This window comes from Pavona decussata, unplaced genomic scaffold (assembly GCF_977016875.1).
Source record: "Pavona decussata unplaced genomic scaffold, jaPavDecu1.1 SCAFFOLD_84, whole genome shotgun sequence".
NCBI classification, from domain to species: Eukaryota; Metazoa; Cnidaria; class Anthozoa; order Scleractinia; family Agariciidae; genus Pavona; species Pavona decussata.
In genome coordinates, this window is record NW_028145502.1 from 785790 (window position 1) to 802378 (window position 16589).

At 38.5% G+C, this 16589-nt stretch overlaps 2 protein-coding genes across 4 annotated transcripts; one reads left to right on the top strand and one right to left on the bottom strand.

Moving 5' to 3' along the window:
• The first annotated feature begins 2 nt into the window (after window positions 1–2).
• LOC146475297 (polyunsaturated fatty acid 5-lipoxygenase-like) lies at window positions 3–14822 on the top strand. 3 transcript variants are annotated; one of them, XM_085115671.1, is made up of 12 exons: window positions 3–111; window positions 7120–7193; window positions 7900–8063; window positions 9217–9399; window positions 9855–9993; window positions 10209–10318; window positions 10431–10623; window positions 11149–11510; window positions 12667–12770; window positions 13196–13298; window positions 13723–13941; window positions 14407–14822. In XM_085115671.1, exons 2-12 carry the CDS (start codon window positions 7127–7129, stop codon window positions 14638–14640), a joined length of 1878 nt encoding a protein of 625 aa, XP_084971797.1. In that variant the 5' UTR covers window positions 3–111; window positions 7120–7126; the 3' UTR covers window positions 14641–14822. The 3 variants fall into 3 exon arrangements, with proteins under 3 accessions (XP_084971797.1, XP_084971796.1, XP_084971795.1); XM_085115670.1 differs by lacking the exon at window positions 3–111 and adding an exon at window positions 5951–6080; XM_085115669.1 differs by lacking the exon at window positions 3–111 and adding an exon at window positions 5958–6084.
• Window positions 618–3201, bottom strand: LOC146475298 (uncharacterized). The gene is made up of 2 exons (XM_085115677.1): window positions 3040–3201; window positions 618–1945 (listed from the first exon to the last, which is right to left on the bottom strand). The coding sequence occupies exon 2, from the start codon at window positions 1933–1935 to the stop codon at window positions 1387–1389; it is 549 nt and encodes a 182-aa protein (XP_084971803.1). The 5' UTR covers window positions 1936–1945; window positions 3040–3201; the 3' UTR covers window positions 618–1386.
• Window positions 14823–16589: the final 1767 nt, after the last annotated feature.

The following is a 16589-nucleotide window of genomic DNA, read 5'->3' on the forward strand; positions in this document are numbered from 1 at the left end:
GCATAGAGGGCTTGCTTATGTAACAAAACGTACATGCGCTGAAGAACCAAGAGGTTTACGTGTTTCCTTAGCGGACATAGCTACTAGGGGCGAGTCAACCACAGCATCACGGTGAGCGATAGCATTACATAAACGATAATTTGTTAATACCCGAGGTATAGTAAGTTCCAAAAATGAACAAGGAAGTAAAAATATCACGTTTCAAAACCAGCAGGGACTTTTGTTTTTTCTCTTCACCTATCTCATGAACATTACCGACATAATTTTATTGGCTTTAAAATTTGAGTTGACATAGAAATATTCAGCTAGCAAGAGTCAGCATTGCTAGAAAAAGAAGAAAAGTGAGGTTTGAATCTCATTGTCATTTTTAAAGACACCATCTTTTGAGATTGAGGAGGGGGGAGGGAGGGGGGGGGGGGCAGGCAGAGACTGAGGTCGTGAGAATTAAGGATATGATCACCCAAAGTGAATTTTCTTGATATTTTGATAGCTTCTCCCCCAGTACGTTTGTAAGAAAAGTATAGAGACAAGATAGGAGAATTTGTTCTTTGATATTAGGGGTCAAGGATTAAAACGTTCACATGTCTACAGGGTGTTATCACCACAGGACGAAATAATCAATTATTGCTAACTGTTTACTTTCTTTAATTTATTGTCATCGTCTACAATTGATTTCCAAAATATACACACAACTATTGCAAAAATAACTGTAAATATCAAAGCGAATGCTGGGTAACGGACAAACTAAAACATCTTGTGAGTGTGAGTCCACTAATGGCAAACTAACAAACAGAAGAACAAAACAAGAAAACTAAAAACGACCACAAATAAGTTATGTGCTTTAGGTGCTTGCCAGTGTTTTACCCTGTGGAAACTATCTGGCTTAATTCACTTGACATGCATGATATCGCATTTGTGACACAAGGTTTTTTAGCCGGTACAAAACAAAATAAAACAATGACAGCCTTCAGGTTGGTGAAGGACGACAGGAATACCCTCCGAGAGAGGGGGGGGGGGGGGGGATAGTACTGTATATAAGCTATACAGGTATGTGCCGTACCAGAGGGTATGGTTTTTTTTAGCCTTTTTAGTCTGAAAAACAGGTGTGGATTCTAGAAACCAGATCGATAGGTATGAATTCTAAAGGCCAGGCTTGAAAAAGGGTACCAGAAAATATATCTCGGTCGGAAATAGGGTTAGGGTTTGGAAAACCGAGCTGCACATCCCCGCTAAAAGTTCCTAGGGGTACCCCCTCCCCCACCTCCCCTCCCCGAATACCCTCTGAAAACAGTCAACGTTGAAAACAACAGGGAAACACATGGTATTATTTTAAGGAAAAAGGAAAATAGAATCCCTGTGGCCATTAACAAGGACATGTTCGTACTGTCACTCCGCTTTAACAGTCGCCACAAGCTCCTCCAGCGGACCTTCAAAATCCCTGGGGCTTGTGATAGTATCGAGGTCTAAACCCAGACCAACACATCCTTTCCAGGCCGCTGGTTGCTGTTCGCCTAATGAAAATGCCACTAACTTTCCGTCTTGTAAATTGATGTCTTCCGTGAAGGGCTGGACGTTATGATTGGTCAGAAGACAAATAAGGACGACGCCATTTTGCTTCAGCCATTCTGATATCCAATCCTTGACTTCCTTGCGCTGAGACGCAGGAAGGGAACTGGGACCTGAGGGATCCAGGTCACTCTCGATCAGCTGTAAAATCTTGACATTGCTTGGTTTGATCTCTAGACTTCCCGGTGGCTTAAATGCGTTGACTGCATCACAGAAATGATCGACCACATCGCTAGGGTCTGAGTGTGACTTGTCATGTAACACAAGCAGCCTGATGTGTTTTGTTTCATCTAAGTTTCTTCCCTTTGGGACTATCTTTGGACATGCTGTACTTTCCTTTCCTTTCTTTTTCGTTTGATCGTTACCCATGACCTGTTGACTAATGATCAGGATAAAATAGCCTCGCTACAACCCCTTAACGAGTTCAGAGTGAAACTTGATAAAATTGCTAAATCACATTTTAGATTTTTATTATTTACATAATAAAAAGTTTGAGATCCGTCTAGTTTAACGTAAAACAGCACCCCAGGAAAGAACTGCTCAATAGCTTTCCGGCACTCAATGGTGAAACTTTAGGGTTCATCCATTGACTCAAGAAAGAAGATCACGCTAACCTTAACAAAGGTTTGCTTTTAGAGGCAATTATTAATTACTGAGGTAAAGTTTCCGTTTTTCTACAAGACTGCTATACTCCTGAAAATACTGATCAAATCTCCGCGCATGCTTTTTTATAGCCTACATTTTCACAATCTTTCATAAAAATTGACCAGATATTTATGCAAGTTTGAGTTAAAAGTTTATTCAATCTCGAGGTTACCCTACTAGCTACTGCTCATTAACAGATAAGTAAAATTTATAGATCTAAAACCCAGAGGAAAAACATACAAAGTGATTGAAAAAAATGCAAAAAATATCAACATTGAAAAATGAGATTACTTACAGTTAAAATAGAGAGACTATGGTTCCCAAAGCGTGACTTATTTAAAAATATTAACACGATTAATGCAATTACCTTAAGGGCGAATATGTTTTTGTCAGAATACAACAAACGGAGCCAAGAATAAACAGATTTAATCCCAAATGAAGACCTTCTGAGAGGTGTAATGTGCCTTAATCGCGAAATTTCGGTTAGAAAGCAGTTTGTTGCATGTAAAATATAACACAGACAGGGATAAGGTGAATACGACAGCGGAATGGACCTTCATTTTAGAGCTTAGCTATTTAAAGCCCAATATCCTTAAATTACATCAAATTTGCCCTGTAAATCGATTGCTAGGAGTAGAAGTTCCCAATTAACTTACTTTGCACTTTTTAGGGTGTTTTACTGTTCGTCGAAAAGGAATGAACGCAATTGAAATTATAAAGAAAGCTGGGCTATTCGATAAATTAAAAACCACGCGCGAGTCATGACAGTCATGTTACCGAGTGAATTGGAAATAATTTTCAAGTAAATAGCAGCTAAATTGTTCTCACCTTCGCTCTTAAACGCTCTACAAGCGGGTTATGACTCGAAGTTTGGCCTTCTTTCCACGTGGGATCACTTTGATGGTGATTTAGAGACGAAGAAGAATTTGATCGAGATGTTTGCCCTTGCGCATCCAAAGAGAATTATTTTCTACGAAAATTTGAGTTATTCCAGATCTTCATGTGACGTCACCACGTAAAGATTGAGCCCGCATTGTTCAGAAAACAAACAGCGGTTTGAGACCTTGGGGCGTCGCCTGTTGCACTTTTACAACTGTTTTCTTTAAAATTGTACACCATTTTTCTTTCTTTTTAAAATCAAAACTGAAGAAATCTTTTTCATGATACAAAAGGAATTATTTAAGGCCAATCACTTACTTCTATTAAAATTGAATTCCCCTTCCTATTACAAGAGAGCCGTAAACAGCAGACTCTGTCTATTTCCACCGGCCACGTTGGGCGTGGTCAAGAATTGCATAAATTTTAAAATAGTTAAATTTAGTAATTTTGTATTTTATACCTTTTACAAACCTTAAAAATAATAAACTTCTGCCTCGAGAATACTTACTTCTTTCATTTCCACACCTAAGTATACACTGACTTCATAACTCAAATAAGGGCCACACCGATATTTCTCAATTGTATTAGTTCAACGAGCGAGGTGTTACAACGATTCAACGATTCCCAAGGAAAGCTTGAAAAAAAGCTCGCAACGTTGGACCGATCTTGTAAACTGTTTGATTTCATCTGACGTTACCACCTTGACAGCTTATTGGGATAATCGCGTCTGCTCTTAGATCCAGGTATTTCCTCTGTTCCTCGGTATTTTGATATATTCTTTGTCCGCAAAAACCGATTTGAAATATAACAAGTTTTTTTCGATCGATCGATGCTTAGAAGGTAAAATATGTATGAGAGGAAAGAGTAAGGGAGAGAAATGGCTGTAACGTAACTAAAAATGCTCTTATTTTCTTCCTTTTGACTGAAAGGAAGATATATGTAAATGACAGAAAGAATAGTAAAGCGGATTTTTGAAAAGTCTTTGAAAGATAAGCGGATCTTTTCTGCAACAACAGCCCGGCACGTACCCCAACTCACTTTATTTAAGGTGGTCAAAGTTGCCTTTTGATGACTTTTAGCTGACAACGACATAAGGTGAAACAGGCAAGAGAACGAAACTTAATCAAATGGAATTTTAGTCCTTTAGGATGTAAGAGAGATGGTAGCGCTTTAAACCAAAATTTTAATAAGATTTGTTGTGCGAGAAGTAATCCGCACCAACTGATGCATGAATGACCGTCGACCCTCGAGCGGATCATAAGGCTGTCGCATGCAGCATTAAAGGGGAAGTATCATGGGGTTTTTGATATCTTTTGTTAAAAATGATTAATTAAGACCTTCAATCACCTGCCAAATAATTCTAGAATAACGAGAGGAAAGAAATCAACTTAATTCTTGAAAGAAACAACTTGTGATCTGTTCTAGCGCATTTTGGAAACAAAAATGCGAGAACTTGAAAAACATTAGCTTAATATTTTTCAAGTTTCAATCCAAATCGGCCAACCCTGTCTCTGGCCAGAGGCACTAATCAACACTTTTATTGCACTGGGGTGATAATTTTCAGTTAACAAACTTGACAATTATTTCGTTGTTTCTGCTGACAGTCAAACATTTTTGGGTTTTGAAATGACAGCAAATTTTCGTGATACTTCCCCTTTACGTAGTTTAAATTATTTCTTTAACACCTTTCTCTTTTGATTATCTTTTATCCTCCAAGCTTGATTTTCAGTCCGTTTCAAATTTTCTTAGCTGGTAAATAAGATCATCATGATTCTCTTGCTCTATATTTAAATACCTTTCATTGAATCGCATCTGCATGGTGACCACATAATCTCCTAACGGCTATCAGAGAAACTGTCCGTGAAAGTAGACTGCGCGACTGGCAGTAAAAATAATTAACTCCAACTTGCTTACGTTCAAACGTGTGTGCGAAGACAATGTAATAACAAATGAAACAAAGTTATTGTCATGTTTCGGCAAAGAAGTTTAGTTTATTACTATATGAAGATTATTTGCTTTTAAATAATAAGTCGTTCATGAAGACTTCATTATCAATGAGTGAGAATTGAATTTCGCCAAGTCTTTTTTTTAATCCTTCATTTTTACTTATTATTATTACTATTTTTTTTTTCGAACTTCAAAAAAAGGATTTTGAACAGGTTGTCTCTAGAGGCACACAAAAGTAGCGTATTTATTACTAAAGCAAATTTTCCATCTCCTATCCAGACTTTCTGCATTTTTTTTTCTGTTAGTTTTCTAACAATGAGTTATTTCAATTCAGTAATATCGCTCGTTTCCGTTTTGCGGAAACAATCTTCCTAAAATAATAAAGCGTTATCTCACTTCCTTGTTATTACGATTTTAATTTCGTCACATACTTATATCACTTTACAAATACGAAAATTAATTGACCTGTGTTTACGCACGCTCTTTCTCGTCCTTGAAATCCCTTTGATTTTACCGTTGCTCTAAGCATCAAGTCAAAAGAGGATTGAAAAGGATTGGAAACTTACTTATTTATTCGAACAGTTTCGAACAAGTGCTTGTTATTGATTTTAATTAATTACCATATTATTTTTCTTATTGCATTTCTTGTTACTTGTTAGATTATTTCTTAAATTTACTATGGATATCGATGTAACTTTTTATACTTTTGTTATTTGATTGTAAAGCGCCTTGAACTCTGGAAGTGTGCACTATATTAATGATAATTTTTATTAATAAGCTGAAAGTAAACAATATTGAATATTTATTGTTCTTTCAAAACACTGCTATAAAACTCATAATGTCTTATTATTTGTTTTTGGTCGAACATACGAAAAAAATTGTGAGATATCATCTGTCACAAGTTTGATCAGTACAGTGCGGCCGAACGTCTTTGAAGTTAGCAAACTTAAATTTTAAACTCATCACTTCCTTTCAATAACTATGTGAACGACAACATAGAGAATAGAACCGCCAGATTCAAGTTATTGGCGGTAACTAAAAGTGTAAGTACTTTTTTAATGGTGAAGAAATTTTGTTTCATAAACGAGGAAGAAAAGTCCGAAGAAAGTCATGTAACTGATATTGAAACCAAATTTTGATGAGTCACATGATCAGTCGTGTGATATCGTTTGATATCGTGTGATATGATTACTGGCGATGGTAAAGTCGCTGAAACACTGACCTCTTTTAAACGTAGTGTTTGAGGTTGCACTGTTTAACATGTTTTCTTTTCTTTGGTTGTTGCTATTTTGCAAGCTCGGACTAGCATCCATTATGCTATCTAATTGAATCCGAACTCAAAATAATGTCTTTGGTGATGTGTCCTTTTAAACTATTTTCTTATCTTTTTACGGTATTCGACTGAATCAGCTGGTTCCGGATTTATTTTATACATCGTAGCAAGCTTTTACTGAATATAACCGGTTCAGGAAATAATCAGTAAGCATATTTAACCGGATTGTTTGGAATTTTTCCGTTAGCAAAACAGGTTTTTTTGCTCGTACCCATTGGCGATGCTTGCAACGAGGTTTGTTTCTTAATGGCTTTAATTTACGACTTGTCAAGATGACTTTTTCTTCATAAGTTATAAGTGATAATACTAGCTGATATTGCAAATGCTGTAAGAAGTGTAAAAGCAATTACATATTGACTTGTTGGACTTTTCAGTGTGGAACTCAAAGTCACAAGTGTGCTGTTAAGATTGGTATCATATGTTTGTGGAACTAATATTATTTTCTATAACCAATAGAAATCCTTCCTTTAGTGTTGAAATATACAGATATATAATGGACAGAACAATTTTAATTGAGTGTCGAAGCAAGTTTGTCCCATTTTGCTTTAATCTCAATCAATTACGAGAAACACCACACCCGAAACCAACCGCGAGGTAAACTAATCGGTAAAACAAAATTCTTGAAATGGTATTTTGTTTCTATTGTCGAAATTAATGGCCGTTGATGATGGTCAAGTTTGAAATTAATACACGCTTATTGGTATTATTCACTCCTTTTCATAATACATCAATTTGATTCACGTTTATAGGTAACAGATGATTGCTGTACATTTTGTTCTGTTTTTCTTCTGCACCTTGTTGTGCCTGGTGAATGCAAACTCAGGTGAGGGAAAAGTTTAACAAATTCTTTAATATTGATTAGTTGACGCCACTAGGTGTACTAGTCAGAGTGGCGGACGAATCGCGGTACCTCTGTCCGATAAGTGACAATAGCTCGAAGGCACTCCATAAAATACAGTCGATCATGCTTAATTACCCTGGGACAATAGTCTAGCGTCCACTTATAGGAGAGGTGTTTCAAACTGTAAATTTTGTGGTCCTTTTAGGATGAAAAACCTTTCGTTGACCAATCAGATTCAAGCTTTTGTTAACCAATCACGTGCAAGCATTTGTTAACTAACCAGAGTGCTGTAAAGCAAAACTTTGGAAAACGCTTCTTACTTTTACAGTCGACTCCCGATAACTCGAGCTTCGCGCTAACTCGAACCAATTTTCAATTTAGATTTCAATTTAGATGTCAATTCGTTTATTTTGCCATTAACCAAAAAATACAACATAAATACATTATAGACGACACACAATATTCTTACTATTACAATGTTCATACTTAACTATTTACAATATTAAATGTGTTAAAGGCTAGGAAGCCTATATAGAAGCCGGGGGCTTTCGCTTCAGGTCATCTTATATGTAATTTTACCCTCGATAACTCGAACTCCCGAAAACTCGAACTCAATTTCCCTTGAAGGCTCGAGTTATCGGGAGTCGACTGTACATCATGACATAATTCTTGTATCACAATTTGGTAGGCATATACGGAGATTTATGCCCTGTTGAGCTATCCCAGAAGACCTCCAAACCTTGCCAGGACAGAAGGTATCAACTGCTTCAGGACAATAAACGAGTCTATCAGTTGGCGCCATTCATTGAGGGAGAACCAATCAGATTACTCAACATGTCAATTAAGGAACAGGTAAGTCTGGTTTACAAGCGACACTTTGTTAAGGGCTGGAGGGAGTGTTGGGTATACTCAGGCCCGTAGAAGGGGAAGGGGCGGGAGGGGCTTGAGCCCCCCCAGAATTTTTGGAAGTTAAAAAGCGATGCACTAAAAATATGTATAATTCAAACAAATAAATGTGCACTGATCAAGAAGTCTTAAACTCTAACGCTGAAAGTGCCTTTTCACAACCTTCAATAATTTGTTTACTACAGTACCTGTCAGTTTCCTTCCCTAACAGTTTGTTTGTATATACAACAGCAACAAAGGCGCTCCTACGGTACCTTGTGAATCGGAAATAAGAACCAAAATGGATCGAAATCAACCAGTTTCAAGCCGTGGAAGCTGTTGAAATAAACTACTTGTTTTCTGACATCCGCTTATTGATAGCAATATAAATGCCCTTAGTTTATAGCAATTTAGTGTTCACACCCTGTCAAAAGCCAAACAAGTATGTCCTCTCAAGAGCCAGAGGAAAAAAAATATCCTGCAGTCGGATTCTTACTGCCCGATTCCAAATTTAAAATGTGAAAGAAAAATCTGTCGTTGTTTGTTTATGTCCTCAAACGTGAAATTAGGAAATTTCATGAGGTAGTCTGCGCAAAAGAAACGGCAAAGAACTGTACCAAAATGTGTGATGTAGGTTTTACTTACTAAACCTACTGCTTTTTTTGATGTTTTCGTTGCATTTTACACTGCCTGATCGGTCTGTTATTTGAGTGACGGGCGGGGGGGGGGGGGGGGGGTAGTTTTGTTTAACCATTTTTTTCTCGGCCCTTCCAGTTGTTTTAGCCTTGTTACGGGCCTGATACTGATATTCAAAGATTTTAGTTGTGTATGATTCCACATTGAGAGGCCACACCTCTTTTAAAGCTCTATTTTCACTGGGCCCTTATAACCTGAAGCTGGATTATTTTTCAGGGCTGGGACCATTGTTCTGTTCGTTCTTTTGTCCTCTCCACAAACCATGAAAGACGTTGCAAGTAGTGCCGGTCGCCCTACTCCATCTGCTTGTTTGTTTTTAGTTAGTTTCAATCTTACGAACCATTGCACCAGTCTCTCTGTGCATGTGAATTTTTTTTCTTTTTTCTTTTTTTTTTGTAACGGTTTCTTAACTTTTGTTCTACAGTTGTCCATTTATCAAAGGCACCCTTTTGAGATGTGGGAGTTCAATATCTACAAGACAAAAAATATGGGAGGTCTTGAGATCCATAAACAGTGGGCAAAGCTCAATGCCGGGCAAGATGTACAAAGTTTTGCTGATTTTGTCAAGATATATGCTTTCTTCCGCAAGGCACAGGCAGCTCTAGGGGTAAGGAAAACTATCACTGTTCTTTGATTTAGTTCCGAAAGAAATTTGCATTACTTTGCTTTTTTACCGTTTTCATTGTCTCTTCGATTGTTTGAAAAAAAAAAAAAACACACGCAACAGTTTCTTGACCACTTAGGGGAGAAACAATAAACTTAGTATAACTTGGCTCATTCTTGCTCCATGCAAGAGCTGCGATCTTTTTTATCCACGACGCTGGGAAGTCTGGGGACCAGACTGTCGCCAGAGGAACTTGCATGGCTGACACGCGCCTCGCTGCACATGCGTAAATGTTAATCTCATTGGCTTGATTACTTTTGGTTGATTGACCACTCAATCTAAACATAACCACTTTTCACAGCTATCCCTAAATGAAGTCTAAATAAGTTCAGTGGTTCACCTCTCGCCTTGCAAAGTAGATCCTAATTTAATTGCTTATTATTTGTTCTATCTTATAGGACCCGTTTTTTAAAACGCCCTCAGATGTAGAACCGTTTAAAGACCTCATCAGTTACTGGATGGAAGACAAGGTGTTCTCTGAACAAAGGCTCGCGGGCGTCAATCCTATGACACTAATGAGGGTTTCATCTGATCGAGGTACAGAAAGAGCCTAAGTAAGAACTATGTTGACGCCATCATTGGTAGAAACAAATGAGCTAATAAATTATAGAAGTAACAAAAACCTTCGTATTACTTGTTACTTGTGTACAGTGGCGTCATTTGCAATCAGTCGTTTTCAATCGTGTTCACTCACGAAGAACAGATTTTTTTAGTGGTGTTTGAATACTGACATGTTTTTTTCCACTAATCAGACACTGTTGGTATCAAATGGAAGGAGCTGAAGAAAACACTGAATCAAGATTTTGACTGGAATAATCTGATCATCAATACTCCTAATATGCCAAAATTTTCATTGGAAAAGGTAACTCAATTATTATGAATAAATTTCTTCTTTATTTCTCGAACCAGTGTAATTGATAATTAACATGTTTTTTGGGATATGATGTGACTTTCTCTATACTCTGTATACACAGGCAATATCCCAAAGAATGGTGTTTGTCCTGCGATACCCATTGTTAGACAACCTACCTGCCATGCCAGACATTATGGAGTCCTCTCCAAATAGAAAAATGTGGAAACCCACATCTCCAATAGCTTTATTTGCTGTTAATCCGAGGAGCAGAGACAATCTGGTACCGATAGCAATTCAGATGGACATCAAACCTGGTATGAAGGCTGTATTGCTTCTCGAAGCATTGCTATGAAATGTTAAAATTAACAAGCAGCTATCCTAGCCCTACTTACGTGCAAAAGACACCATTTATTCTTGCCCAGTTGAAGACCTAATCCCTAAACTCTTTGCCGACTTACTTCTGTCCAAACGTCACAAACGTAAACCTTAATTTCAAATAAAGAAAGTTGTTGAAATTCTGTTTGGTGACTCAAGAAATATTTTCCTTGGGGTTACCGATATCTTGTAGGATAATGAGAGGGTGTCGACCCACCCACTCTCGCCTAGAGAGAGGGGGTAACTGGAGGGAGAGGATTAATCAGTTGCTCGCATAGACAGCAAAAACTGACTAGACTTCTTAACCAAACCGTCTCTCATTTGAAGGTTTTTAGTCAGCCAGTAAGGGGAAGTTCAATTTTACTTTTCATAGAAAACACTTTTAAGTATAATTTAGTTAAAACAAAATTACACTAAATTGCCTTTGACATTCAAATGGTCGATCGCCATGTTCCAATCGACAGGTTCACCTGTCTACACTCCAAAAGACAAAGGTCTTTGGACCTTGGCAAAACTCAACGTGCAGGGCGCAGATCTGGGATATAATCAAGTCGCTGAACATTTGGCGAAGACCCATCTGCTAATGGAGCCATTCTGTGTGAGTAAAGACAGGCAACTCTCCAAGTGGCACCCGCTTCATCAGATCCTTAAGTTTCACTGCCGAGGAATCAGTATTACTGACAAGCTGGCGTTCGCGTTTCTATTGTCAAAGAATGGGCATCTGCACAAGTTGTTTCCTTATGGTTATCTTGGAGCTGTGAGCGTTGCGTTGAGGTCTTTCAGGCAAACAAGTTGGAAGGACACTAATTTCCTGGAAAATATCAAGGTAAAACGTGTATTTTTTTTTTGTTTAGCTGCAATGCTTAAAAACTGAAACTTGCTGTTTAGTTTCCGTAGATGCGAGTTTAAAGACATTTAAAACCCCTTGTCATCGTTAAAGGGAAAGTATCACGGAGATTTGGGCCTTTTGTGATGAAAATGGTGCGACAATACCTTCACTTAGTTACAAAACATATCTAGAACACCAAGATAAAGAAATCAACTGAATTCTTGAAAGGAAAAACTGATGATATGCTCTAGCGCATTTTGGAAACGAAAACGCATGAACTCGAAAATTCCCGTGATACTTCCCCTGTAAGGTACAATGCCTACCACAAACCTTGAGACATTCCGGAGGGGAAAGCAGACTTCAGTTTACCTTTTAACAGTTTAAAAATCGAAAACAAAATTGACTGGGGAAGCGGGATGTTTGAAGGAACTGTGTCCCGGACTGCTATGAGTACCCAAACGCGTATTCCGGCCAATCCTGTTTCTCGCGGTTCGGTTCATGTTTTTGGTCCATCCCACCACCACGCGCCAGTCAGATTCTCTATCCTGATTTGACGTGATGTCTATACCAGCTGTCTGTGGTCGTGATATTTTTGTGCAGTTATCCCACTATAGATTTCGCCTGAATCTTCAGTCTATATCCCGTTTACAAACGAAAGCACATCTCGCTTCCCGACATTGTATTGTCCAGGCTTTCCGTATGCGTTATCTTGCGTTTAAATTTGTATCATCCATCTTGCATGTAGAAAACACTGTCCCATCCATAAAGGCCATAATATCCTGCACCCCGCCTAGAAAGAGAGCACACCATCTCGCTTCCCGACTGGGTGTTTTTATTCTACGTCCCAATAGTTTACAATATTTTGAATCCCATGCCTCGATTGAGTAAGCCACTCCCCACATACCACCCCTAAAAGGAAATCTCAGTGGAACAATCGAGATTAAATCTTCAATAATATTTTTATACTGATGCAGTCCCTTTGGATACCAAGAGAAACTGATCCCACAAATTCTTGCATTAAAAGCTAAAAGGGTGAACGGGCAGTTCACAGGCAAAAACTCAAACAACATTTCTCGAGTTGGAAGCTATTGCCTTTATGCTGCGAGCCTTTCTCGCAACTTATTAGTTTTTTTTTTTCATTTTCCCTGCAAAGAAACGTGGAGTGGAGCGCCGTTCCCTGCACTATTTTCCTTACAGAGATGATGGATACCTCCTGTACAGTAATATCCAAAGAGCCGCCAAGGATTACGTAGTTCAGTAAGTGAATAACAACTTTAATTCATTATAGCAGGGTGCTCGGCGTGAGTGGCAAGAGCCTTACTAATCAGGGAGACTGTTTCCTGACCGAATTGGATTTTGGAATGTTTTTTATTTTTTTTTTGTGGAGGGAGGAAAACCGGGGAACCCGGAGAAAAACCCTCGGAAAAGAACCCCTTGGACGAGAACCAGTAAGAAATTCAACCCGGGTAACACATTGGTGGGAGGCTATCCCTGCGCTCCGGGGAAGCAGTGGTGGTTCAAAGGCGCAGGGACGACGATTTTGGCAGCCCCAAATCTCATAATTAACCCCTGATAACGAGGTACATTTATTCCAGATCACCAATCTAGTTATACTCGGTTGAGTCCTCTTGGTGTGGAGCCTAACCCAAGATAAATGTTTGCAATATTTTTGTCTCTTCAAGGTACTACAAGTGTGATGATGACGTAGAAAACGACTTTGAACTACAGAACTTCATGAATGAAGTGTCTGCGGATGGCATTGGAAGTGAAGGAGGACTTGGAAACGTAAGATCTCAATCAAATTTTTTGTTGACTTCCATTTGCTAATCATGGTCGCTATAATTCTACCTATCTGTAATTCTCGTTAGAGAAGGTAGTTGATGCACTACCAATGCAGCACTGTGAATCATTTTCCTCCACCTTGGACAGCTTTTGGCAAGAGCTCGAGTTCTTGTAAATTCGTTGCCCTGCCCATATTTGGATGTTGTATGCCATTTCCTCGTCTGTCTGCCACCCCAACCAGTCAGAGAGAACTTGTTTCCTTTCAGGAGCTCTATTGGGTCACGATGCATGAATCAGTAACCTCTGCAAAGTTCCGATTCTATCGATCGACATCGTTTACACAGGCTGTGCCCTAATCATTTCGTGCAGCAAGGCATACTCCTAAATTATTATTGTGCCAAATGAATGTTATCTGTTTGTTTTGCAGATCAAAGATCTACCTAATGAACTGACATCAGTCAACGGCCTCGTAAACTTCCTCACAAGGTTTTTATGGCAGATAAGTGTGCAACACGCAGCCATCAATTATCCTCTAGCTGATTACGGAGCCTTCACGCTTAACATGCCGACCAAGCTTTATCGGGATTCACGAGTCTCCGATGATGTCTTTTCCATGTTCAACTATCCGAATGCTAATATTTCTGCGGTAAGACTTTATCATTGATCACAAAACTGCTTACGTTATTTCCCATCGGGCAGTATAAAGAAACGGTTTTGCACAAACTTGGCAGTTATTTTCCCGACTGATTATGACTCTTGATACGATGTTAGTCTTTCTAATGTTACATGCATTCCCTCTTCTAGTAGGCTCTGTCCTTTGAAGAAAACCTAGTAACTTTCTCAGCCTATCCGGTGATACGCAGAACGTATATACACTAAGAAAACGAGGCAACGTACTAAATATAAGACAAATTGGCCATAAATCGTTTTATGCCTAGTTCTTTTTTTCATATGGTAAAAACTAATCGAGACCCCTCAGTAAACAAAGGTGACTACCTACTAGAAGTCATTTTTACTGTAAATGTTACAGAGGGATTTGGGAACTCACCGCTTAACAAGAGGACGACCAATTAATATAAATCATTTTCTGTACTTTGCTGTTTCTCTACAGGCGCAAGCCCTGCTAGCTGCATCCCTGTCCAATTATCGTTTCGACAGTCTGTTTGACTATGGTGATACGTTACCAGATGAAAGAGGTCGAGTAGTGATATCTAAGTGGTTTTACTACCTTCGACGAAGAGTTCAGCCTTACATAGAACGGAGAAACAGGCAGAGGCTTCAGCAGGACCATTTGAGCTATCCATATCTGTCACCACGGTGGATACCCAACGGCATACAAACATAAAACACTTAAAGTTGAAGAGGGGCAGGCCCCAGTTGTTCAAAACCCGATTAAGCTAACCCTGGGTTAGCTTTGATTCAAGTCTACTTCAATAATCAATAAAGATTCTTTAAAAAAATTTTTGACTCTCAGTTTTGATTTATACTTTTCTTTAGCATTATCTAAAAACAGTTCAGATGAAAACCTTGGTTAACTTTTAATCGTGGATTAGGGTTAATCAAACAACCCTGACCAGTGGGGGGGGGGGGGAGCAGAAAAGGGAGCGGGAACTTCCTAATTGCGTAATATTTTAGGTACGTAATCATACAAAAAGCGTAACCACGGTGGGCCCCACTTTAGTTACCTCAAATATTACGCATTAGGATGTTCCCTCGCATGCAGGGAGCGGCTTAAACATGGGGTTAAGAAGGCGTGACAGTCCGAGCCTCCCTTTCGCCCTAGCCTCCCCCTTCCCCCCTCCTCCGACTTAAAAGGGAAAGGTCATGAAATTCTTTTACGCATAAACTATTTTATGCTTTGAAATTCTGTAGTAGCAGTAAATTCATGAGAGTGTACTCATTTTAGGAAAGCAGTCTCTGTTTCCCGGCGGTTAGAATACTGTTATAAAGCCTATATTGCTTTTTTGAGATATCGTAAAACAATTTGTAATCTCCCTGAGAAAGTAATCCCAGAGAGCCACGTTCGAAATTATACTGTATTCCCTTGTGAAATGTTACCTAATTATATATCGATCATTCTTACGTTGCCGAATGGTAATAAAAAAATGTTATTTTCTGGTTCACTCGCTTTAATAATCACTTTCACTTTCTTGAAATGTTTCGTTCAATCCTGTCGAAGATAACCCGGGAAGATAAGCAAGAGTTAAAGTTACTGCAACAAATAGCATGATCATGCCCCTTTGAATGATATAGGGATAGTAAGTGTAAGTTTCAATGATCAGGGATATATATAATAAAACTTAAAACTAGCGTGACTGAGTTGTTTTGATTGCAATATAAAAATGCCCGCTCCATGACAGCTATTGAGGATGGGTGTAATGACTCAGCTAATCGCACGATCAGTGACTGTTTTCAAGCTGCATTTTGCTCAACGTGTGCCATCGTGTAGCGAGAAAGACTATTTAAAATGTTTCAGTTGTACTGCCTGAACAATGTCATTAATAAGAAGAAGGACTACATCTCGTCCTCCAATTCAACAGGGTATTGGAATCCACTAACAAATTGACTTGACATTGTGGGCATCCCATTTCAAATTTTTTTTTCTTTTGTTTTGCGAAAGGTGTTCGTAGGTGACAATAGTCTTCTCACATGGCATACCCATAACCACCACTCAGTTACTAATCGATGTTCTTACCTCCCATGCTATTGTCAGTTATTTTTTATCATTCATGTATCCGTTCCGGAATGTGGGAATATTTTTAAATGTAACAAATGCTATATAAATTGATTTTTTCAAGGTTGATGAAAGTGAAATAAATTATATACATATATTGCATTCTGTTATGAAATTCACTAAAGTTAATTGGACCGAGGCTTAAATAACAGAAAACCGTGAAGAAAACCGTTTCGTCTTTTAATTCGTGTTCATCATGCTTGGATAAAGAGGGTATAATTTGTTTTTAGCCAAATAACTTGTTATTGTGGTAAACGCCAACGGACAGTCAACTCAGGTGCCTGATAAAAGAGTCCGGAGGCGACGCCCTGAAATCAGGTAGCAAATGCTTTTGCCTTTTGTTTTTCTATTTATTGAAACTCACCGGGTAGTAATTATGTGAGGGAATAGGGGTAATCAAACTAATCATTACAACAATTTAATTTTCAATGTAGCGTTCCTTGCTGTTTAGGCTGGTATCGAAATTCGTTATCAACCCCTAATTACCTCAATTATTCACTATCAGGAAATTGGGCAGAAACCGCCGCGCGTCAGGCCAGAGATTCCTATGATCTACCGAA